General features: G+C 37.5%; 1 protein-coding gene across 1 annotated transcript in view; it reads right to left on the bottom strand.

Moving 5' to 3' along the window:
* The window catches only part of SYCP2L (synaptonemal complex protein 2 like), a 112,467-nt gene that overhangs the window by 24,932 nt on the left and 60,803 nt on the right, over nucleotides 1-26,732 (bottom strand). The window contains exon 22 of the mRNA XM_035030436.1: nucleotides 407-455. Coding sequence (XP_034886327.1) covers nucleotides 407-455 — 49 coding nt within the window. The remainder of the gene's footprint in view (nucleotides 1-406; nucleotides 456-26,732) is intronic.

Raw genomic sequence — 26,732 nt, 5'->3', positions numbered from 1 at the left:
CCAGCAGGGGGAGCAGCAGAGGGAGAGGGAGAAGCCCACATCCTGCTGAGCAGGGAGTCCGATGTGGGGCTCGATCTCAGACTCTGGGATCATGACCTGAGCGGAAGGCAGACGCTTAACGACTGAGCCACCCAGGCGCCCCGAAAAGAATTTCTTTTCAACTCATTAACATTTCTGGTTCTATTCAGGATAAATTTCAGGTAATGGAGGATCTTTAACACTTCTACTTATCTTAACAAAGCAAGAATCAATTTTCCATTTAAAAGTGAAATAATTTTATAGTAACTTTAAGATAAATGTAATTGCAGATAATAAAGACGAAAGCAGTGACAAATTTTCAAGATGACACGCAAATAACTGAAATTTAGGAAGTACCGCCTTAAAACAAGAAAGGTAACTCCCTTACCAACATCCTTGTTTCCTGCTTTCTCTCACTCTGGGAAGCAGAATCTGCCCTAAAACAAATTAGATCAAATGAACAGAACAGCACCAACACCAGCTTCTCCCTCCCTCTCATCACCCGGCCCTAACTTTTTTTTTTTTTTTTTTTCCTTTCTGTGCCCTTTGTCTGATCAGGAGCCCAGTGCTTGGGAAGTACCCCATCCTGCAGACAGACTTCCCTTGCAATCCATTTCCATAGATTCTCTGCCAGATAACAACTGGTCATTTAAAACAAAGCAACTGGGGCGCCTGGGTGGCTCAGTAGGTTAAGCATCTGCCTTCGACTCAGGTCATGATCCCAGGGTCCTGGGATCGAGCCCCACATCGGGCTCCCTGCTCCGCGGGGTTCCTGCTTCTCTTCTCCCTCCCCCACTCCCCCTGCTTGTGTTCCCTCTCTCACTATCTCTCTGTCAAATAAATAAATAAAATCTTTAATAAATAAATAAATAAATAAAAATAAAAGAAAGCAACCTTTGTGGAGCCCTAATCTGTCAGGCATACAAAGAACAGGAAGGCCAAGTTAAAATCAGTATGGAAGCAGGGAGCTGTAGCAATGCTACAGAGTGGTATTTTCGGGCTGGCTTTTCCTTAGAATCAAAAAGGGAACTTAACAAGAACACTTTTCTCAATAATTAGTGAATATTGAGCAATTTTTCATATACCTGTTGGCCATCTGTAGGTCTTCGGAGAAATGTCTATTCAAGTCCTTTGCCCACGTTTTAAATTGGGCTGATTTTTGGCTATTGAGTTGTAGGAGTTCCTTAGGTATTTTGGAAATTAACTCCTTATTGGATATACGTACGGTATGATATTATTTTTTTAAAAACCCCAAAAGATAACAAGTAGTGGTGAAAATGTGGAGAAATTGGAACACTTACACATTGTGTGTAGGAATATAAATGGTATAGCCACCATGAAAAACAAATTCCCCCCCCCCAAAAAAAAAAATTAGAAATAGAACTATCATATGATCCAGCATCCCACTTCTGGGTTATATATCCCAAAGAAGCATTATTTACAATAGGTCAGTTATGGAAACCATCTAAATGTCCATCAGTGGGTAAATGGATAAAATGTGGTGTATATATATTATACACACATGAACACTATTCAGCCTTAAAAAGGAAATCCTGAAATATGCACCAACATGGATAAACTTGGAAGATATTTTAATTCATGAAATAAGCCAGTCACAAAAGGACAAAGACAGCATGATTCTGCTTATAGAAGATATCTAAAATAGTTAAACAATAGAAATAGAATAGAAAGGTGAGTAAAAGGGGCTGGAGAAATATAAAGTTGTTGTTCAACAGGTATAATGTTTTGCAAGATGCAAGAGAAGTTTTAGAGATCCGTTGTTTAGCATTGTGCCTACAGTTAACAATACCATGTTCTGCACTTAAAAATGTGTTAAGGGGCGCCTGGGTGGCTCAGTCGTTAAGCATCTGCCTTCGGCTCAGGTCGTGATCCCGGGGTCCTGGAATCGAGCCCCGCATCGGGCTCCCTGCTCCGCGGGGTGCCTGCTTCTCCCTCTCCCACTCTCCCTGCTTATGTTTCCTCTCTCGCTGTGTCTCTGTCAAATAAATAAATAAAATCTTAAAAAAAAAATGTGTTAAGATGGTAGAACTCATGTTAAGTGTTGTCATAATGAAAAACAGAAAGAAATGAAAAAGCTAATGCACCCAGATTTCTGGGCAACCATTGATCTACTTGGTCCCTATAAATTAGTTTGCATTTTCTAGTATTTTATATGAATGGAATCATACAACATGTACACTTTTTTGTCTGGCTTCTTTCATTTGGAGATTCATTCATGTTCTATATATATATATATATATATCTCAGTTGTTTTTTCCTTTTTATTTCTGAGTAGTATTCCATCACATGGATATACCAAAATCTGTTTATGCACTCATCTATTAATGGACATTTGGGTTGTTTCTAGTTTGGGATTTTTACAAATAAAGCTGCTATAAACATTCATTTGTAGGGACATATGGTGTCACTTCTCTTGGGTAGACAGCTAGGATTGGAATAGCTAGGCCATAAGATATGTGCATATTTACCATTTTAAAAAACCACCAATGGTGTATAAAGTTCCAGTTGCTCCATATCTTCACCAACACTTGGTATAATCTGTATTTCTCCTTTTAGCTGCTCTACTACATGTATGGAAGTATTTTATAATTTTAATTTATATTTCCTTAATAGCTAATGATGTTGAACAAGTGCTTACCTACCAACTATGGATCTTTCTTAATGAAATAGCTGGTCAAACCTTTTGCCAATATTTTTGTTGGGTTGTATTTTTGTTATTGAATTTTGAGAGTACTTAACGTATTTTGGGTACAAGTACTTTATCAAATATTTGCTCTACAATATTTTCTTTGGAGTGCCTGGGTGGCTCAGTTGGTTAAGCATCTGACTCTTGGTTTCAGCTCATGATCTTGTGGCCATGGGGTCGAGCCCCGAGTTGGGCTCTGTGCTCAGTGCAGAGTCTGCTTCAGTTTCTCTTTCCCTCTCCCTCTCACTCACTTACTCTCTAATAAATAAAATCTTTAAAAACAAAAAACAAATATTTTCTTCAAGTGTGTGGCTGGCCCCTTAATTCTCTCAAGAGTGTTTTTGTTTTTGTTTTTGAAAAGTAGTTTTTAATTTTGATTAAGCTCAATTTATCAGTTTGTTTCTTTATGGGCCATTCTTTGGTGTTATATCTAAAAAATCTTTGCCTAATGGAAGGGCACAAAGATTTTTTTCTTATGCTTTCTTTCAAATAGGTTTTTACATTTGAATCCATTTGTTATTTTTTTATATGGTGGAATGTAAAGACTTAAGGTAATTGATTTTGTTGTATATATGGAGAGTCAATGGTTCCAGCACCATTTGTTGGAAAAAAATGATTTCTCCATTGAACTATCCTTGCATTTTTGTCACATGTCAACTGTCCATATATGCATGGGAAGACTGGCCTGCTCTGTTGTACTTATTTATCTACCTTTATGGCAGCAACATACTCTTTTGATTACTGTAGCTTTATACAAAGTCTTGAAACATATAGTGTATTAGCCATTTTGTATTTATTTTTGAAATTTGTTTTGGAGGTATAGGTCCCTTAAATTCCCATCTGAAATCTAAAAATACATTGACAATTTTTAAAAACAAAAACAACCATCTCTGCTGGAATTTAAATTAGGTTTGTATTAAGCCTATAGATCAATTTGAGAAGAATTGGCATCTTACCAATATTGATTGAGTCTGCCGTCCCATGAACACAGTATCTCTCTCCATTTATTTAGATCTTCCTTAATAGCTCTCAGCAATACCCTGTACTTTTCAGTGTAAAAGTCTTACAAATCTTTTGCCAACTTAATCCTTAAGTATGTCATTTTTCATACTTTTGTAAATGGTGTTGCTTTTCAAAAAAATTTGTTGCTAGCATATAGAAAGAAAGTTGATTTTTGTATATCAATCTTGTATCCTTTAATTTTGTTAAATTTACTTATTAGGCCTTTAATAATTAATTGCAACAAAGTTGTAGGATACAAAATGAACAGACAAAAGTCAGTTGTGTTTCTATACACCAACAAAGAGCAATCTGCAAAGGAAATTAAGACAATTTCATTTACAATAGCATTAAAAATAATACATTACTTAGGCATATACTCAAGGAGGTGAAAAATGGAAAGATAGTCCATGTCCATGCATTGGAAGACAATATTAAGATTTCAATACTACACAAAGCAAACTAAAATTCAATTCAATCCCTATAAAAATACCAATTTTTTTCAGAAAGAGGAGAACCCATCCTAATAGTCATAGGATATCCCAAGGGACCTAGAAATGCCAAACAATCTTGAAAAACAAGAACACAGTTGAAGATCCCACACTTCCTGATTTTAAAACTTACTACAAAGAAGATAGCAGGAGGGGAACAATGAAGGGGGGGGGAATCGGAGGGGGAGATGAACTATGAGAGACTATGGACTCTGAAAAAGAAACGGTTCTAGAGGGGAGGGGGGTGGGGGGATGGGTTAGCCTGGTGATGGGTATTAAAGAGGGCACATTCTGCATGGAGCACTGGGTGTTATGAACAAACAATGAATCATGGAACACTACATCAAAAACTAATGATGTAATGTATGGTGATTAACATAACAATAAAAAATTTCAAAAAAACTTACTACAAAATCACATACATACAATGGAATATTACTCAATCTTAAAAAGAAAGGAAATTCTAACTAAAGTTACAACATGAATGAATCTTGAAGACATTATGCTAAGTGAAATAAGCCAGACACAAAAGGACAAATACTGTAGGATTCCATTTATATGGTATACATACTGTAGTCAAATTCAGAGACAGAAAGTAATTGGTAGTTGCCAGGGGATGGGAGAGGGGGAAGTAGGGAACTATAGTTTAATGGGTACAGAATTACATTACAAAAAGAAAAAAAAAAACAGACCAATATTCCTGATGAACATAGATGCAAAAATGCTCAAAGAAAATCAGCAAACTGAATTCAATACATGGAAAGGATCATTGACCACAATCAAGTGGTATTTATTTCAGGAATGTAAAGATGGTTCAATATCCACAAATCAACCACATTAACCAAATGAAGGATAAAACTAATATGATCATCTCAAAAGATGCAGAAAAAGCATTTGACAAAATTCTACATCTAGTCATGATAAAAACTCTCAATAAAGTTTAAAGGGAACATACCTCAGCATAATAAAGACTATATATGATAAACCCCCAGCTAACATCAAACTCAATGGTGAAACGCTGAAAGCTTAGAGTACTAAGATCAGAATCAAGACAAAAATAAGGATGTCCACTGTCACCACTTTTATTCAACATAATACTGGAAGACCTAGCTGCAGCAATCAGACAAGAAATGAATACAAATTCATGAGGAAGAAGTAAAACTGTCACTATTTGCAGATGACATACTATATATAGACTGTAAAGACTACTAGAATGATTATTAGAATAAATGAATTCAGTAAAGTTGCAGATACAAAATATACAGAAATCTGTTGCATTTTTACACATTAATAACAAACTAGCAGGGAAGTTAATAAAACAACCCATACACAATTGCACCAAAAAAATATCCAAAAATAAATTTAACCAAACAAGTGAAAGACCTATACTCTGAAAACTATATAACACTAGTGAAAGATAATAAAGATGACACAAATAAATGGAAAGTCATACTGTGCTCCTGGATTGGAATAATACTGTTAAAATGTCCACACTATCCAAAGCACTCTACAGATTCAATGCAATCTCCATCAAAATACCATGGTATTTTTAACTAGAACAAATAATCCTGAGATTTGTATGGAAACACAAAAGACCCCAAATAGCCAAAGCAATCTTGAGAAAGAAGAAGAAAAATGGAGGTATCACAATCCCAGATTTCAAACTATACTACAAAGCTGTAGTAATAAAAACAGTATGGTACTGGCACACAAATAGACACATAGATCAATAGAACAGACAGTCCAGAAATAAGCCCAGACTTATATGGTCAATTAATCTACAGTAAAGGAGAGAAGAACATACTATGGGGAAAGACAGTCTCTTTAATAAATGGTGTTGACGAAAACAATGAATCATGGAACACTACATCAAAAACTAATTATGTACTGTATGGTGACTAACATAATAAAATCAAATTAAATTAAAAAATAAATAAAATAAATAAATGGTGTTGAGAAAACTGGATAGCTACATGCAAAAGAATGAAACTGGACCACTTTCTTACATCATACCAAAAAAATAAACTCAAATGGAATAAAGACCTAAATAGAAGACCTGCAACCATAAAACCTCTAGAAGAAAACATAAGCAGTAAATTCTTGGACACTGGCTATAACAATGTTTTTCTTGATCTGTCTTAAGACCAAAGGAAGGGAAACAAAAGCAAAAACAAAACGGGACAATACCAAAATAAAAAGATTTTGCACAGCAAAAGAAACCATCAACAAAAGGAAAAGACAACCTACTTAATGAAAGAAGGTATATGCAAGTGATTGATCTTGTAGGGAGTTAATAATCAAAATATATAAAGAACTCATATAAGTCAACACCAAAAAGACAAATAATTACAAAATAGGTGGAGGACCTGAATAGACATTTTCCCAAAACCAACATACAGATGACCATCACTCATCATCAGGGAAATGCAAACCAAAACTGCAATGAGATATCACCTCACACATGTTGGAATGCCTAGTATCGAAGAAATAACAAGTGTTGGTGAGGATGTGGAGAAAAAGTGGGAATGTAAATTGGTGCAGCCATTATGGAAAACAGTATGGCGTTTCCTCAAAAAATTAAAATAGAAATACCATACAATCCAGCAATTCCACTTCTGGATATTTACCTGAATAAAACAAAAACACCAATTTGAAAGATATATGTGCCCCTATGTTTACTGCAGCATTATTTACAATAGCCAAGATATGGAAGCAACCTAAATGTCCACTTATAGATAAAAGGATAAAGATGATGTGATATATATAAGCAATGGAATATTACTCAGCCATAAAATGATGGAATCTTGCCATTTGTGACAACACGGATGGACCCAGGGGGTATTCTGCTAAGTGAAATAAATCAAAGAGAAATACTATAGGATTTCACTTACATGTGGAATCTAAAAAAACAAAACAGACTCTTGAATACAGCAACAAACTGGCGGTTGTCTGGGGGTGCTGAGAGGGGGGGAAACGGGTAAAGGAGATTAAAAGGTACAACCTCCCAGTTATAAAATCAATTGTGGGGATGAAAAGTACAGCACAGGAAATATAGTGAATAATATTGTAATGATTTTGTACGGTGACAGATGGTAAGTACACATGGTGAGCATTTTGTAATGTATATAATTATTGAATCACTGTTGTACACCTGAAACTAATGTTGTATGTCAACTATACAAAATAATGGATAGAGTTTGTTTTGCAAGATGAAAGCGTTCTGTGGATTAACTAGTGGGGATGATCGCACAACAACGTAAATGTACTTAATGCTACCGAACTGTACACCTAGAAATGGTTGAGATAATAAATTTTCTGTTGTGCATTTTAAAACTTTTAAAAATATAACTACATGTTAAAAATTATTAGTTCACAATTGATGGACACTTGGGCTGCTTCCATAGTTTGGTTATTGTAAATAATGCTGCTATAAACACAGGGGTGCATATATCCCTTTGAATTAGTGTTTTTATATTTTTTGGGTAATTATCCAATAGGGAGATTGCTGGATCATAGGGTAGTGTTATTTTTAACATTTTCAGACACCTCTATACGGTTTTCCACAACAGCTGCACCAATTAGCATTCCTACCAACAGTACTAGGGGGTTCCTTTTTCTCCACATCCTCACAAGCACTTGTTGTGTCTTGTGTTTTTGATTTTGGCCATTCTGACAGACGTGAGGTGATAGCTCATTGTGGTTTTGATTTGCATCTCCCTGATGATGAGGGATGTTGAACATCTTTTCATGTGTCTATTGGCCATCTGGATGTCTTCTTTGGAGAACTGTTTGTGGCTTCTGTCCATTTTTAATTCGATTATTTGTTTTTTGGGTGTTAAGCTTTTATCAGTTCTTTATATATTTTGGATACTAACCCTTTTCAGATAGGTCATTTGCAAATACCTCTTCCCATTCCATAGGCTGTCTTTTAGTTTCGTTGGTTTCCTTCACTGTGCAGAAGTTTTTTATTTTGCTATAGTCCCAACAGTTTATTTTTGCTTTTATTTCCCTTGTCTCCAGAGACATATCTAGAAAAATGTTGCTATGGCTGTGTGCTCTTCTAGGATTTCTATGGTTTCAGGTCTCACATTTAGGTGTTGAATATATTTTGAATTTATTGTGTGCATGGCAAAAGAAAGTGGTCCAGTTTCATTCTTTTACATATGGCTGCCCATCCACTTTTCGCAACACCATTTGAAGAGACTTCTTCCCATTGTATAGTCATTTCTCCTTTATCGAAGATTAATTGACCATATGATTGATGGCTTATTTCTGGATGTTGCTCTATTCCACTAAGCTGTGTCTATTTTTATGCCAGTATCACACTGTTTTGATTACTGCTTTGTAATATAAACTGAAATCTGAAATTGTGTTACCTCCAGTTTTGTTTTTTTCAAGATTGCTTTGGCTATTCACTGTCTTTTGCAGTTCCATACAAATTTTAGGATTGTTCTAGTTCTGTGAAAAATGCTGTTGGTATTCTGACAGGGATTGCATTAAGGCTGTAGATTACTTTGGGCAATATAGACATTTAAACAATATTTGTTCTTCCAACCCATGAGCATGGAATGTCCTTCCATTTCTTTGCATCATCTTGAATTTCCTTTGCCAATGATTTAGTTTTTAGAGTACAGGTTTTTCACCTCTTTGGTTAAGTTTATTCCTAAGTATTATTGTTTTTCTTTTTTAAAGATTTTATTTGAGAGAAAGAGTATGACGGAGAAAGGGGAACCCTCCTACACTGTTGGTGGCAATGCAAGGTGATGCAGCCACTCTGAAAAACAGTATGGAGGTTCCTCAAAAAGTTGAAAATAGAGCTACCCTATGACCCAACAATTGCACTACTGGGTAGTCACCCCAAAGATACAAATATAGTGATCCGAAGGGGTATGTGCACCTCAATGTTTATAGCAGCAATGTCCACAATAGCCAAACTATGCAAAGAGCCAAAATGTCCATCAACAGATGAATGGATAAAGAAGATGTGGTATATACATACAATGGAATACTATGCAGCCATCAAAAAATATGAAATTTTGCCATTTGCAATGACATGGTTGGAACTAGTATTATGCTGAGTGAAATAAGTCAATCAGAGAAAGATAAGTATCATATGATCTCACTGATATGAGGAATTCTTAATCTCAGGAAACAAACTGAGGGTTGCTGGACTGGTGGGGGGTGGGAGGGATGGGGTGGCTGGGTGATGGACATTGGGGAGGGTATGTGCAATGGTGAGCACTGTGAATTGTGTAAGACCGATGAATCACAGACCTATACCTCTGAAACAAATAATATGTTATATGTTAAAAAAAAAAAAAAAAGGAAGAAGATGGTAGGAAGGGAAAAATGAAGGAGGGGAAATCGGAGGGGGAGATGAACCATGAGAGACTATGGACTCTGAGAAACAAACTGAGGGTTTTAGAGGGAAGGGAGGTGGGGGGATGGGTTAGCCCGGTGATGGGTATTAAGGAGAGCATGTATTGAATGGAGCACTGGGTGTTATACACAAACAAGGAATCATGGAACACTACATGAAAAACTAATGATGTAATGTATGGTAACTAACATAAAATAAAATAAACAAAAGAAAAAAAAGAAAGAGCATGAGCAATGGGGAGGGACAGAGGGAGGGAGAAGCAGACTCCACACTGAGCAGGGAGTCTGATGTGGGGCTCAATCCTGCAACCCTGAGATCATGACCTGAGCCAAAGGTAGACACTTAACAGACTGAGCCACCCAGATGCCCCAATATTTTACTGTTTTTGGTACAATTGTCAATGGGATTGTTTTCTTAATTTCACTTTCTGCAGCTTCATTATTATTGTATAGAAATGCAACAGACTTATGCACATTGATTTTGTATCTTGTGATTTTGCTGAATTCATTTACCAGGTCTAGTATTTTTTTGGTGGAATCCATAGGGTTTTTTCTATATAGCATCATTTATTCTTTAATCATGATAAATGTATTTTTTGAGACATGTACTCTTTAATCCACATCTCCAATTTCCCCCATCCCCTACCCATCTCTTCTCTGGTAACCATCAGTTTGAGGAGTTGGCTGGGAAGATGACAGAGTAGGAGGACTCTAAGCTCACTTTGTCCCATGGATACTACTAGATAACACCCATGTCAGCATAAATAATCCCCCTCCCCCAAAATAAACAACTCAAAGAATGACAGAACAAACTACACAAAGGCAGGGAAGAGGTCACATGACAGAAGGGAATGAAATAGACAGTGGCCAACCAACCTCAGGGGAGATTGAGAGAAGGGCAGTGTTGCAGAGAAGGGCAGAAACCAGACTTTCACACTGGGGAGCCCATGAACAGGAAGGCCAAATCTCTGTAATATTTGTTTTTGAAAATGAGAGGCTATATTTGTAAGTTCTTAAAACCAGCAGGACTCAAAGCTTGGAATTTTAAAAATTGGCAGGCTTGGATATGAGAAGTAGGGTCCTCATTCTCAAAGAGACAGCAGGAGAAATAGCCTGTGCATATACAGCATAGAACTAGGAGTTTGGATAATGCTGGGGACTGATGGGAGGGTGTTCTGCTCATCTCAGAGAGTGGCCTAGAGGGACAGGGATCATGAGGGGACCCCCTCCAGGAACAAGGGAGCTGGCGGATGCCATTTCCCTCTCCCATGCCCCAACATAAACAATGGCCACATAAGCATCCCTGACACCCCTTACCTAACTTGCTTGTACCAAACCCCAACTCCCTGTACTCCCACCCTACGCACTTCAGTCAATCACCCCTTCCCAGTCACACTTGCCTCAGTCCTGGCACTACAGGCCCCCTTCCCTAGAAGGCCAGCACAAACACTGCCAACACCACATCTCCTGACTCCCACATCTTGTAGGAACTCAGAGCAGTGGCAAGGGCAGGTCTTGTTTTGCAAACAGACCACCATACACCTTGCTGCCCACAATAGGCAGAGAGTGTCTACAGACAACTGAAGGTAAAAGAGGCCAAGACTCAAAAGCAGAGCATACACAAAACACAAGACACTCCCTGAAGTGTTAGTCCCTGGGAAACAGGAGACACTGTACTGCAGGGCACTACAGAACCTCTTCTTCATAAGGCTATTATCATTAAGAGCAAGAGAAGTAGCTGACTTTCCTAACACATAGAAACAGACACAGAAAGCCAGACAAAATGAGGAGACAGAGAAACTACTTTCAAATGAAAGAACAGGACAAAACCACAGTAAGAGACCAAAGCAACACAGATGTAAGTAATATGCCTGATAGAGAATTTAAAGTAATGATCATAAAGATAATCACTGGACTTGAGAAAAAAGTGGAGAACATCAGTAAGCCCCTTAACACAGAGATTAGAAAGAATCAATCAGAGATAAAAAAAAAATTCAATGCATGAAATTTTAAAAATACAGTGATGGAATAAATAGCAGTCTAGATGAAGCAGAGGAATAAATTAATGACCTAGAAGAGTAATGGAAAGTAATTAAGCTAAATGAAAGAGAAGAATTATGCTAAACAGAATAGACTTGGGGAACTCAGTGACTCCATCAAAATAACAACATTCATATTATAGGAGTTCTAGAAGAAGAGAGAAAAGGGAGCAGAAAATTTATCTGAAGAGATCATACCTGAAAACGTCCCCAATCTGGGGAAGGAAAAAGATATCCAGACCCAGGAGGCACAGAGATCCACATAAAAATTCAACCCAAGGAGGTCCACACCAAGACACAAAGTAATTAAAATGGCAAAAAGTAGTGGTAAAGAAAAAAAAAAATAAAGCAGCAAGAGAAAAGAAGACAGTTACATACAAAAGAAACCCCTTAAGGCCATGAGCAAATTTTTCAGCAGGAACTTGGCAAGCCAGAAAGGAGTAACAGCATATATTCAACATGCTAAAAGAAAAAACTTGCAACCAAGAATACTCTATCCAGCAAGGCCGCAGTTCAAAATAGAAGGAGAGATAAAGAGTTTCCCAGACAAAAACTAAAGGATGTCAAGTGACCTCTAAACCAGCCCTACAAGAAATATTAAAGGGAACTCTTTGAGTGGGAAGGAAGACTATAAGTAAAAAATGAAAAACAAAAGCAGTAAAAATAAAATTTCTATAAAATTCAGAAAGGAATTCATAAAAGGTTGTAAAATATGATACCATATACATAAAACATGGGCGACAGAGGTTTAAGTTTAATCACTAAAGAATGGGTTTAAACTCAAGTGACCATCAAGTTAATGTAGACTGCTATATGCAGAAGATATTATATACAAACCAAATGGTAACCCCAAATCAAAAACTACTAATACACATGCAAAGAATAAAGAGAAAGGAACCCAAGCATATCACTAAAGAAAGCCAACAAACCATGAAAGAGAGTAAGAGATTTTCAGAGAAAATCTATAGAAACAAGTACGAAAATGGCAATAAATACGTATTTATCAGTAATTTTGAATGTAAATGGACTAAATGCTCTTCTTAAAAGACAGAGGATGACGGAGTGGACAAAAAAATAAGACCCATCCATGTACTGCCTACAAGAGACTCATTTCAGACCTAAAGACACCTGCAGATTGCAAGTGAGGGAATGGAGGAACACTTATCATGCAAATGGATGCCAAAGGAAAGCCAGGGTAACGATACTTATATCAAACAAAATAGACTTTAAAACAAAGGCTATAACATGAGACAAAGGACACTATATAATAATAAAGGGGACAATTCAACAAGAGGATATAACAATTGTACATACTTATGCACCCAACATGGGAGCACCCAAATACATGAAATAACATAAAATAATTGATAGTAATACAATACAGTAGGGGACTTTAACTCCCCATCTATATCAATGGACAGATCATCCAAACAGAAAATCAACAAGGAAACCGTGGCTTTGAATGACACACTGGACTGGATGGATTTAATAGACATATTCAGAATATTCCATCCTAAACCTGTAGAACTCATATCCTTTGAGTGCTCATGGAACATTTTCCAGAACAGATCATGTATTAGGTCACAAAACAAGTCTCAACAAATTAAAAAAAAAAAATAGAAGTTCTACCATGCATCTTTTCTGACTACAGTGCTATGAAACTAGAAATCAATGACAAGTAAAAGTCTGGAAAGAATACAAATACGTGGAGGTTAAATAACATGCTACTAAACAATGAATGGGTCAACCAAGAAATCAAAGAAATTACATGAAAAAATTACATGAAAATGGAAACACAGCTCTCCAAAATCTGTGGGATGCAGCAGAAGTGATTCTAAGAGGAAATTTTTTGCAATACCAGCCCACCTCAAGAAGCAAGAAAAATCTTAAATGGCCCAACCTTACACTTAAGCTAGAAAAAGAACAAACAAAACCCAAACCCAGCAAAAGGAAGGAAATAGTAAAGACTAGGGCAGAAATAAATGATATAGAATCTAAAACAAAATAAAACAAAAAACAACAGATCTATGAAACCAGAAGATGATATTTTGAAAAGATCAATAAAATTGATAAACCTCTAACAAGACTCATTAGAGAGAGAGAAAAAGGACCCAAATAAAATTACTAATGGAAAAGGAGAAACAACCACCAACACCCCAGAAATACAATTGTATAAGGGAATATTATGAAAAACTACATGCCAACAAATTGGACAACCTAGAAGAAATGGATGAATTCCTAACATAATCTACCAAAACTAAAGCAGGAAGAAATAGAAAACTAGAACAGACAAATCACCAGCAATGAAATTGGTTCAGTAGTCAAAAAAACTACGCACCTCCCAAAAAAAAAGTCCAGGACCAAAGAGCTTCACAGGCAAAGTCTACCAAACATTTAAAGAGGAGTTAATTCCTATTCTTCTCAAACTATTCCAAAAAATGAAAGCGGAAGGAAAATTTCCAAATTCATTCAATGATGCCAGTATCACCCTTATACCAAACCCAATAAAGATACCAGAAAAAAAAGAGAACTAGAGGCCAATATCTCTCATGAATATAGATGCAAAAATCTTCAACAAAGTATTACCAAACCAAATCCAACAATACATTAAAAAAATCATACACCACAATCAAGTAGAATTTATTCCTGGGATGTGAGGAATATATTTCAATATTTGCAGAATGATCAATGTGGTATGTCATTTCTAATAAAAATAAAACAACAAATTGAAAGAATCAGGAAGAATTTACAGGAAAGAATTTTCACCTGCCCTGCAAATGTGACAGAAAACTTGTAACAGGCACTTTATGCATGTGATCCTATTGTGTTTTTTCAACAACCCTAAGAGAGGGATTCTGCTATTATCACACATTACAGATGAAGACATGGAGGCCTAGAGGAATTAGTACTGTGTCCAAGGTTACATATAAAGCAAAGATTTGAACCCAAGTATTTTACCTGGGGACCCAAACTCTTAACCAGATGCTATAGTTGATATTTGCACATATATGGTCAGAATGGGCTAGGAAGTTGCATTTGGGTTGGTGAAGAAATGAAAAAGGTGTTAGATTTGTTTCTTCTACACTCTTACTTTATTTTTATATTAAACCCCAAGTGCATAAATTTGGGTTAGTCATGATATGTAGCTCCTGACAGACGCTTATGATTGGCCCATTCATGGCCAACCTACTTCATTCATTCATTTGTTCTTAATACGGTAATAAACATCAACAAAACCACCACACAACATCAGAACTTGAGCTCTGACAAGGACCTACATCTCTCTGTGTGGTCTTCACTGAACTGGTGGTCCTCTTGACTCCCTTATCTGAGGTGATCACTATTCTGAATTTATTATCCCCTTGGTTTCCTTTTTATATAGCCTTATCATGACTAATATTTTAGAAGTTATTTTTTGTTTTATAAAAAGAGTATCATGCCATATGTAATCTTTTGGGATTTTTCCACTTACATTCACAACTTTACAACCAGAAGTTACAATTTCAAAGCCAGATGAAGTCATCTGCGGAAGAAAGGAGGTGGAAGAAGGGAAGACGCACCTCCTGGGGGCAATACCAGGTAGCTGTCACCTTTCACTTTGGCTCAATCCCCTGCAAGTCTTCATCAAACTTAAAATAAAAGCTGGTTCCCTACCTTGGTTTCTAAGGCCAATCCAGTGTGGACCTTGACTATCTTGCTGACCTTCCCTCACACCATGTCCCCCTCACTTACTATGCTTACCAATGTGGTCCTTTTTCTGTTCCTTAGCCATTCTTGCTTCAGAGCCTGAGCCAGCTGTCCTGTTTTACTTGCTTTTAAGTTTCACCTTAAATGTTACCTTCTCAGAGAAGCCTTTAATGACCACCCAAGCTAAGAAAGCCCCTGTCACACAGCCCTGCTTTATTTTGGTTTTAGCACACCAGGCATTTTTTTTATTAGCTGATTTTCCCTCTACAGGAAGAAAATCTCATATAAGTTAAGCTTAATAGCTAGTATAAATCTCTGGGGACCCCCAACATCCATTCAGAAGTTCATAAAGTCAGAAACAATTTCAGAAGACTTTATTTGTACTTTTCACCGTGTTGACATTTACTCTGTTGGTGCAAAAGCAAGGATGTCTAGATCTCATGATGCCTTAACATGGGTTATGGTAGTCCTGTACTAGCAGTCAGTGGGTGTTTTACCATCTCACACTTGCAAGGAAAAAGAAAAACCAATCCAGTTTCACTTAAGACTACCTTGGGAAAGCCGTAAAAATTATCACCTTTATTAAATCTCAACTCTTATGTGTCTTTTTATATTCTGTGGGATTAAATGGGAAAGACAAATAGAGCACTTCTGTTACACACATAAGTACAAAGGTTGTCTCAAGGAAAAGGACTTCTGTGATCATTTGAGTCACGAGATGGACTAGCAATTTTTTTTCTCCATGAAACACCAACTTTAGGTGAAAGAATGACAGTTGATGGCAGAGATTTTCTTAAAAACAAATGAAGTGAGACTAACAGAACTGATGATATATTTTGCCAAGGATAAAATTCAAGCTTTTCAGTAAAAATGTGAGTTTGAAAAATTCAGATCTGCCAACACAACACTTCCCAACACTTAAGGCATTACTGATGAAATTGATGGTGATATTAATGTGATTTTTTTTATCTTGGATAATAAAATGCATCAAAATTTTTTAAAGCTAAGATTTTATAATTAACTAATGAATGATGTCACAAAATCTTGCATTTGTAAAAGATCGATTCAAATTGCAAGAAAGACCAATGGATTTTAATGAAACTAATAAGTTCATTGAGACAAAATCCAGGGAAAGATGGTGGAATAGGAGAATCCTAAGCTCACTTCATTCCATAAATGCACCTAGATAACAGCCACACCAGTGCAACTAACTCAGAAAGTGGCCCAAAGACTGGCAGAACAGACTGTCCATGGTTAATCAGAGAGAGGAAGCCACATCAAAAACAGTGAGAAGGGCATAGTGGGGATATCAGGAACCGAACTCCCATCAAGGATACCACGTGGATGGAGAAGGAAGAGAAGTAGGCTCCACACCAGGCACCCCAGGCATGGGGGACATGCATAGGGAAGCGGAGTCCCTACAACATTTGGCTGTGAAAACCAGTAGGGCCTACCTCTGCGAGTTTTTACAATTAGTGGCACTTAATTCTGGGTACTCTTAAAACAGGGAGGGCATAGGGGCACCTGAATGGCTCAGTCAGATGAGTGTTCAACTCTTGGCTTTGGTTCAGGTCATGATTTCCTGGGTTGTGAGATCAAGCCCCATGATGGACTTCACGCTCAGTGGGGAGTCTGCTTGAAGATGCTCATGCTCTGCCCCTCCCCCCTTTCAAATAAATCTTAAAAAAAAAAAAAAAAAAAACAGGAGAAGGGGGTAAAAACTTAGTACCTTTAGAATGGGTTAAACTTAAGTGGCTATTAATAATAGGATGTTATATACAAACCTAATGGTAACTATAAATCAAAACCTGTGATATACTAAAAATAAATAGAAAGGAATCCAAGCATATCACTAAAGAAAGCCATCAAACCACAAGGGAAAAGAAAGAACAAAGAACTATAAAACATCCATAAAATAAGTAACAAAATGGCAATAAGTACATAATTATCAATAATTACTTTGAATATAAATGGACTAAATGTTCCAATAAAAAGACATAAGGTAAATGAATGGATAAAACGAGATCCATTCATATGTTGCCTACAAGAGACTCTCTTCAGACCTAAAGACACATGCAAAATGAAAGTGAAGGGATGGAAAAACATTTATTATGCAATGGAACTGAAAATAAAGCTGAGGTAGCAATACTCATTTCAGACAAAATAGACTGTAAAACAGGCTATAACAAGAGACAAAGAACACTACTTGATAAAAGGAACAATCCAACAGGAAGATATAACAATTATAAATATTTATGCACCCAACATAGGAGCATCCAAACATATAAAGCAACTATATCAAACATAAAGAAGACAGCAGCTGTAATTCAATAATAGTAGGGGACTTTAACACACCACTAACGTCAATGTATAGATCATTCAGACAGAAAGCCAACAAGGAAATAGCTTTGAATGACACATTGGAACAGATCAATCTAACAGATATTCTATCCTAAAACATGGACTGCACCTTCTTTTCAAGTGCACATAGAAAATTCTCCATAATAGAGCACATGTTAAACCACAAAACAAGTCTCAACAAATTCAAAAAGGTTGAAATCCTAGAATGCATTTTTTCCCACTGTAATGATATGAAATTAGAAATCAGTAAGAAAAAAATCAGAAGAAAAATACTAATACGTGGAGATTAAATAAGTCACTAAAAAACAATTGCACCAACTGAGAAATCAAAGGAAATAAAAAAATACGTGGAAACAAATGAAAATGAAAACACAATAGTCCAAAATCTTTGGGATGAAGAAAAAGCTGTCCAAGAGTGAAGATTATAGCAATCTAGGCCTACCTTAAAAAACAAGAAAAATCTCAAACTCGCACCTAAAGGAGCTAGTAAAAGAAAAATAAAGTCCAAACCAAGAGAAGGAAGGAAATAAATATTAAAGCAGAAATAAATGAGAGAGACAGAAAAAAACCTCCAATAGAACAAGTTAATGAAACCAGGAGCTGATTCTTTGAGAAGATCAACAAAATTGATAAACTTTTAGCCCAGACTCATCAAAAAACCGGGGGAAAAAAGAGAACTCAAAGACTCAGAAATGAAGAAATAACACTACAGAAATACAAAGGATTGGGGCACCTGGGTGGCTCAGTCAGTTAAGCTTCTGCCGTCAGCTCAGGTCATGATCTTAGGGTCCTAGGATCGAGCCCTTCGGTAGGCTCCCTGCTCAGTGGGGAGTCTGCTTCTCCCTCTTCCCCTCTTCCCACTCATGCTCTTTCTCTCTCTCTCTCATGCTAATAAAACTCTTTAAATTAAAATAAAATGAAATAAACAAGATTACTCAATAAGTTAGTCATATAGCCAGAATTTGAACATAAATCTTTTAAATAAAAGCCTGTTTTAAAAAAATACAAAGAATTATAAGAGAATATTATGAAAAATCATATGCTAACAAATTGGACAATGGACAATTTCCTAGAAACCTATAACCTAAAACTGAATCAGGAAGAAATTGAAAATTTGAACAGACTAATTACTAACAATGAAATTAAATCAGTAATAAAAAAAAAACACCACTCCCAACAAACAAAAATCTGGGACCAGAGGGCTTCATAGGTGAATTCTACCAACACTTAAAGTTCAGATAATACTGATTTTTCTCAAACTATTCCCAAAAGTAAAAGAGAAATTAAAGATTCTAAATCCATTCTATAAGGCAAGCATTACCCTGGTACCAAAACCAGATAAATACCAAAAAAAAAAAAAAAAAAGAGAGAGAGAGAGAACTACACCCTATGCTTTACAAGATTATTTTTAAAGTCAAGTTACAAAGCAGTTAAGTTTGAATGAAACAAGGTCAAAGACCTATCAGTATTTTGAATAAAATTCTAAAAGGCCAGGCCATCATACTATCAAATAAGAGAGAAAGCGGATAGGAAAAATGGCAGAATCAGAATTCAAAAAGGCAAGTTGAAGAAAAAGCAGAGATGTTAATATAAATATCTTAATCAGTACAATTTTAGTTGGCATGGATAGAATAGCAGAAACTAAAAGCCAAAAAATTAATAGCCAATTGCTTTAACCAGACCATGCTTAGAATATAGGGTTCAGTAATGAGGACCATACTTCAAAAGCAATAGTTATCAAATCAAGTGCAATGATGATGCCGCCTAAAACATCTAGATACTGTGTCATTTGAGTTTCTATCTCTAATCCAGTTCTTTCCCTTAAGCCCCCAACCATAGCTAACATAGCCTGGCACCCACATTCAACACTTACACATCTTCTTCATGAAACCTGAACTTTCCTGTGTTCCCCAATTATTCAGTTAACCAAGCTAATTACCTTAGGGGTTTACGTAGTCTCCACCTCCTCCCTTACTCCACAATATCCACTCTATCTGCCAGCGAATCCATCCTTCCTCCAGAAACTCCTGAATAGAATTACCAGTATCTCATGCCTAGATAACTTTTATAGTCATTAATCAGCTTTCCTACCTTTTGCTCTATCTGCAAACCCTTCCAATTTACTGCCTATATTAGGAATTTTAAGCTACAGTTTTTCTAAAGCTGTAAGTCATGACCCATTAGTAAAATAAGTTTAGTGAGCAACTTTTAATGGAATAGTTTAGATCTTACATTAGAACTTAAAGAAATTATTGTACATAGTAATATATTACTGGGAAACTTGTTTCAAATACACACACATATTCATGGGTATATCAGAGAATGTGTACTGAGTCACAATTTAAATGTATTTCTGAGGGTCTCATTCCAACAATTTGAGAAGCATTAGCTCTCATTGATGAGTAATCTCAATAAATTATAAGACAATTACTCAATGCTTAATGTTCTTCAAAGCTCTCCATTATCTTTCAGATAAATTACAAATTCCTTAGTGCTCTGCACAGGGGTTTCATGACCTGGCCTCTGCCTACCTCCCAGGGTTCAATTCTTACCACTGCCCAGTCTGAATTCTGTGGCCCAGAGAACCAGCTTCCTCCCAGTTCCCTGACTGGGCTTTGCACTCTCACACTTTTTTGACTGCACATGCATTTCTCCCTTCCTGGGATGTCCTCTTCTCTCCCCACTTATTGTACCTGAGTAATATCATCCATTGAAGAATCCTCTCAGATGTCATCTTCTCCACATGTTTGTTGACTCTCTCAATCTGCTGTTACTCTGAGCACCTCTACATAATATATTTACTTCCCTGCAATTATGGTTGTGTCTGCTTAACTACAGATCTGCAAGGTTCTTAACAAAAGTGTTGTGTCTTGGGTGTCTATATTCCTAGCACAGATCTCATGAACAGGTGGCCCTAAATATTTCCAGAAAAAAATTATTCTGCAGAACATCAATGGGACTAATAAATCCTACTCTTACATGTCAGTGGACTAACCACTTATTAAATAATTCAACTACCAGAAACTTTTTTTTATAAGTAATCATTAGAAATGTGTAATGTTGAAACAGAATATCGCAGGCGGTTGGTTTCAAGGTATGAAGCGGGGAGCCGTGATTCTGCGGGCAGATATCAGAGGATAAATGGCAGTGGGAGGGAGCCTGGCCATGGGGATCCTAAACCGCCGGTGAGCGACAGCCTCACGTGCTGGGGACGGGGCACACACTCGCAGACCCGTAGCGTCGGGAAAGAACTTTAGGGCAGCCCCCAGGGTGGAAAACCAGACCGGCGGGGTCTCGCGCATGCGAACTGGGAGAGGCTGGTGGTTTTAGAAGCACAAAGGGCAGAGATGTGCCCTGACCTGGAGGAAAGACTGGGGGCACTGCAGAGGGGCGCACAACCCAGGCCGCTGCAGTTTATAGCAGCACGGACAGAAACGGAGACGGTGTGGCCTGGAGAGCTCACTGAAGAACAGACTGCAATCTCTCTGCTCTGAGGCAGAGGGTTGGAAACGGTCTCTTCTGCTCTCCCTCACAGAAAAGATGTGGAAAGCTGCCAGGGAAAGCTGCCAGAGAACAAAAGCCCCCAAAACTGGTTCCCACTGAGCCCATCCCCCACCACAGGAGGGCAGGGCAACTCTGCCCAAACAGCGTTGCCTGAGTAACAGAGTGGCAGGCCCCTCCCCCAGAAGACAGGCTGGGAGAACAAGAGGACAGCAATCCTAGGTCCCTAGAAAACAGGTGCATCTTGCTTGGGTTCTGGTCAGTAATTTGGACTCTATACATTCCCTCAAACACCCATCAACAGAATGACTAGGAGGAAGAACCCCCAAAATAGGAAAGACTCAGAGATTATGACTTTTGCAGCAGATTTACAAATGGATTCAGATATAACCAAGATGTCGGAGATGGAATTCAGGCTAGCAATTGTGAAGACAATAGCAAGAATGGTGAAATCAATTAATGGCAACATAGAGTCTCTAAGGGCAGAAATGAAAGGTGAATTGGCAGAACTTAAAAATGCTATCAATGAGATCCAACCCAATCTAGATAATCTAACAGCTAGGGTAAGTGAGGCAGAAGAATGAATCAGTGACCTGGAAGATAATTTAATAGATAAAAAGGGAAAAGAGGAGGCCAGGGAAAAGCAACTCAGAATCCATGAAAATAGAATCAGAGAAATAAGTGACACCATGAAGCATTCCAATGTCAGAATTATTGGAATCCCGGAGGGAGTGCAGAGAGAGAGAGGACTAGAAGATATATTTGAGCAAATCGTAGCTGAGAACTTCCCTAATCTGGGGAATGAAACAAACATTCATGTCCTAGAGGCAGAGAGGACCCCTCCCAAGATCAAGGAAAACCGGCCAACACCCCGGCATGTAATAGTAAAACTCACAAATCTTAGAACCAAGGACCATCTCAAGGGCAGTTAGGGGGAAGAGATTCCTTACGTACAGAAGGAGGAATATCAGAATAACATCAGACCTATCCATAGAGACCTGGCAAGCCAGAAAGCCCTGGCAGGACATATTCAGGGTACTAAACAAGAAGAATATGCAGCCAAGAATACTTTATCTGGCAAGGCTTTCATTTAGAATGGATGGAGAGATGCAGAGCTTCCAAGACCGGCAGAAAATGAAAGAATATGTGACCACTAAGCCGGAACTGAAAGAAATATTAAAGGGGGGGTTTCTATAAAAGGAGAAAGACCCCAAGAGTGATATACAACAGAAATTTACAGGGACAATCTATAAAAACAACGTCTTCACAGGCAACATGATGACAATGAATTCATATCTTTCGATAATCACTCTCAACGTGAATGGCCTAAATGCTCCCATAAAAGGGCACAGGGTTGCAGATTGGATAAAAAGACAGGACCCATCCATATGCTGTCTACAAGAGACTCATTTTGAACCTAAAGATACATCCAGACTGAAAGTGAAGGGATGGAGATCCATCTTCCATGCCAGCAGACCTCAAAAGAAAGCTGGGGTAGCAATTCTTATATCAGACAAATTAGATTTTAAAGTCTGTAGTTAGAGACACAGAAGGACACTATATTATTCTTAAAGGGTCTATCCAACAAGAAGATCTAACAATTGTAAATATCTATGCCCCCAACATGGGAGCAGCCATCTACATAAGCCAACTGTTAACCAAAATAAAGAGTCATATTGATAACGATACGTTAATGGTAGGAGACCTCAATACTCCACACTCAGCAATGGACAGATCATCTAAGCAGAAAATCAACAAGGAAACAAGAGCTTTGAATGATACATTGGACCAGATGGATCTCATAGATATATACAGAACATTCCACCCTAAAACAACAGAATACTCATTCTTCTCGAGTGCACATGGAACTTTCTCCAGAATAGACCATATACTGGGTCACAAATCAGGTCTCAACTGATACCAAATGATTGAGATTATTCCCTGCATATTGTCAGACCACAGTGCTTTAAAACTGGAACTCAATCACAAGAAAACATTTGGCAGAAATTCAAACACTTGGAAGCTAAAGACCACTCTGCTCAAGAATGTTTGGGTCAACCAGGAAATCAAAGAAGAACTTAAACAATTCACGGAAACAAATGACAACAAAAACACATTGTCCAAAATCTATGGGATACTGCAAAGGCGGTCCTAAGGGGAAAATACATAGCCATCCAAGCCTCACTCAAAGAAATAGAAAAATCGTGAATTCGCCAACTAACTTTACACCTTAAAGAACTGGAGAAAAAACAACAAATGATGCCTAAGCCATGCATCAGAAGATAAATAATTAAGAATAGAGCAGAGATCAATGAATTAGAAACCAGAAATACAGTGGATCAGATCAATGAAACTAGAAGCTGGTTCTTTGAAAGAATTAATACGATTGATAAACCACTGGCCAGACTCATCCAAAAGAAAAGAGAAAGGACCCAAATTAATAAAATTATGAATGAAAGAGGAGAGATCACGACTAACACCAAGGAAATAGAAACAATTATTAGAAATTATTATCAACAACTATATGCCGATAAACTGAGCAATCTGGATGAAAGTGGATGCCTTCCTGGAAACCTATAAGCTGCCAAGACTGAAACAGGAAGAAACTGTCAACCTGAATAGACCAATAACCAGTAATGAGATTGAAGTAGTGATCAAAAACCTCCCAAAAAAAAACAAGAGTCCAGGGCCTGATGGATTCCCCAGGGAATTCTACCAAACATTCAAAGAAGAAATAATACCCATTCTACTGAAGCTGTTTCAAAAAACAGAAACAGAAGGAAAACTTCCAAACTCATTCTATGAGGCCAGCATTACCATAATCCCCAAACCAGGCAAAGACCCCATCAAAAAGGGGAATTTCAGACCGATATCCCTGATGAATATGGATTCCAAAATCCTCAACAAAATCCTAGCTAATAGGATCCAACAATACATTAAAATGATCATCTACCACGACCAAGTGGGATTTATCCCCGGGATGCAAGGGTGGTTCAACATTTGCAAATCAATCAGTGTGATAGAACACATTAATAAGTGGAGAGAGAAGAACCATATGGTCCTCTCAATTGATACAGAAAAAGCATTTGACAAAATACAACATCCTTTCCTGATTAAAACTCTTCAGAGCATAGGGATAGAGGGATCATTCCTCAAGTTCATAAAATTCATCTATGAAAAACCCACAGTGAATATCATCCTCAATGGGGAAAAGCTGAGAGCCTTTCCCTTAAGATCAGGGACACGACAAAGATGCCCACTCTCGCCACTATTGTTCAACATAGTACTAGAAGTCCTAGCAACAGCATTCAGACAACAAAAAGAAATAAAAGGTATTCAAACTGGCAAAGAAGAAGTCAAACTCTCTTTTCGCAGACGACATAATACTTTATGTGGAAAACCCAAAAGACTTCACCCCAAAATTACTAGAACTCATCCAGCAATTCAGTAAGGTGGCAGGATACAAAATCAATGCACAGAAATCAGTTGCTTTTTTATACACTAACAACGCAACTGTAGAAAGAGAAATTAGAGAAATGATTCCATTTACAATACTACCAAAAACCATAAGGTACCTCAGAATAAACCTAACCAAAGAGGTAAAGGATCTATACTCTAGGAACTACAAAACACTCATGAAAGAAATTGAAGAAGACACAAAAAGATGGAAAAATATTCCATGCTCATGGAACAGAAGAGTAAACATTGTTAAAATGTCTATGCTACCCAGAGCAATCTATACCTTCAATGCCATCCCGATCAAAATTCCAATGACATTTTTCAAAGTGCTAGAACAAACAATTCTATAATTTGTATGGAATCAGAAAAGACCCCGAATCTCCAAGGAAATGTTGAAAAAGAAAAACAAAGCTGGGGGCATCACGTTGCCTGATTTCAAGCTATATTACAAAGCTGTGATCACCAAGACAGCATGGTACTGGCACAAAAACAGACATACAGACCAATGGAACAGAATAGAGAACCCAGATATGGACCCTCAACTCTATGGTCAAATAATCTTCGACAAAGCAGGAAAAAACATGCAATGGAAAAAAGACAGTCTCTTCAATAAATGGTGCTAGGAAAATTGGACAGCCACATGCAGAAGAATGAAACTCGACCATTCTCTAACACCATTCACAAAGATAAACTCAAAGTGGATGAAAGACCTCAATGTGAGACAGGAATCCATCCAAATCCTAGAGGAGAACATAGGCAGTACCTCTTTGACATCAGCCACAGCAACTTCTTTCAAGATACATCTCCAAAAGCTAGTGAAACAAAAGCAAAAATGAACTTTTGGGACTTCATAAGATAAAAAGCTTCTGCACAGCAAAGGAAACCGTCAACAAAACAAAGAGGCAACCCACAGAATGGGAGAAGGTATTTGCATATGACACTACAGATAAAGGGCTGGTAACCAAGATCTATAAAGAACTTCTGAAACTAAACACCCAAAAAACAAATAATCAAGTCAAAAAATGGGCAGAAGACATGAAAAGACACTTCTCTGAAGAAGACATACAAATGGCTAACAGACACATGAAAAAATGTTCATCATCATTAGCCATCAGGGAAATCCAAATCAAAACCACATTGAGATACCACCTTACACCAGTTAGAATGGCAAAAATGGACAGGGCAAGAAACAACAAATGTTGGAGAGGTTGTGGAGAAAGGGGAACCCTCTTACACTGTTGGTGCGAATGCAAGTTGGTACAGCCACTTTGGAAAACAGTGTGGAGGTGCCTCAAAAATTTAAAAATAGAGCTACCCTATGACCCAGCAATTGCACTCCTGGGTATTTACCTCAAAGACACGGATGTAGTGAAAAGGGCCATATGCACCCCAATGTTCCTAGCAGCAATGTCCGCAATAGCCAAACTGTGGAAAGAGCCGAGATGCCCTTCAACAGATGAATGGATAAAGAAGATGTGGTCCCTATATACAATGGAATATTACTCAGCCATCAGAAAAGATGAATACCCAACTTACATCAACATGGATGGGACTGGAGGAGATTATGCTAAGTGAAATACGTCAAGCACAGAAAGTCAATTATCATTTGGTTTCACTTATTTGTGGAACATAAGGAATAGCATGGAGGACATTAGGAGAAGGAAGGGAAAAATGAAGGGGGGTGGGAATCACAGGGAGAGATGAACCATGAGAGACTATGGACTCTGAGAAACAAACTAAGGGTTTTAGAGGGCAGGGGGGTGGGGGGATGGGTTAGCCCGGTGACAGGTATTAAGGAGGGCACATACTGCATGGAGCACTGGGTGTTATACGAAAACAATTAATTGTGGATCACCACATCAAAAACTAATGATGTATTGTATGGTGACTAACATAATAAAATTAAAAAATTTAAAAAAAAATGTGTAAGGTTAAAAGAAATATTTTAAACCTCATTATGAGTGAGCTTCTGCTGCCCCCTGCCCCTTGCTCATACTCCTTATTCCCTTTACTCACAATTCACTTTTCCATATGTAGTATGGAAATTTGATTTGGATTTGATTTACCTGTCTGCCTAAAGCAACTACAAAA

The sequence above is a fragment of the Mirounga leonina genome, unplaced genomic scaffold (assembly GCF_011800145.1).
Source record: "Mirounga leonina isolate KUSES-001 unplaced genomic scaffold, KU_Mleo_1.0 Mir_366, whole genome shotgun sequence".
Classification (NCBI taxonomy): domain Eukaryota; kingdom Metazoa; phylum Chordata; class Mammalia; order Carnivora; family Phocidae; genus Mirounga; species Mirounga leonina.
The sequence above is the reverse complement of the archived record's forward strand: the minus strand, read 5'-3'. Positions and strand labels throughout refer to the sequence as shown.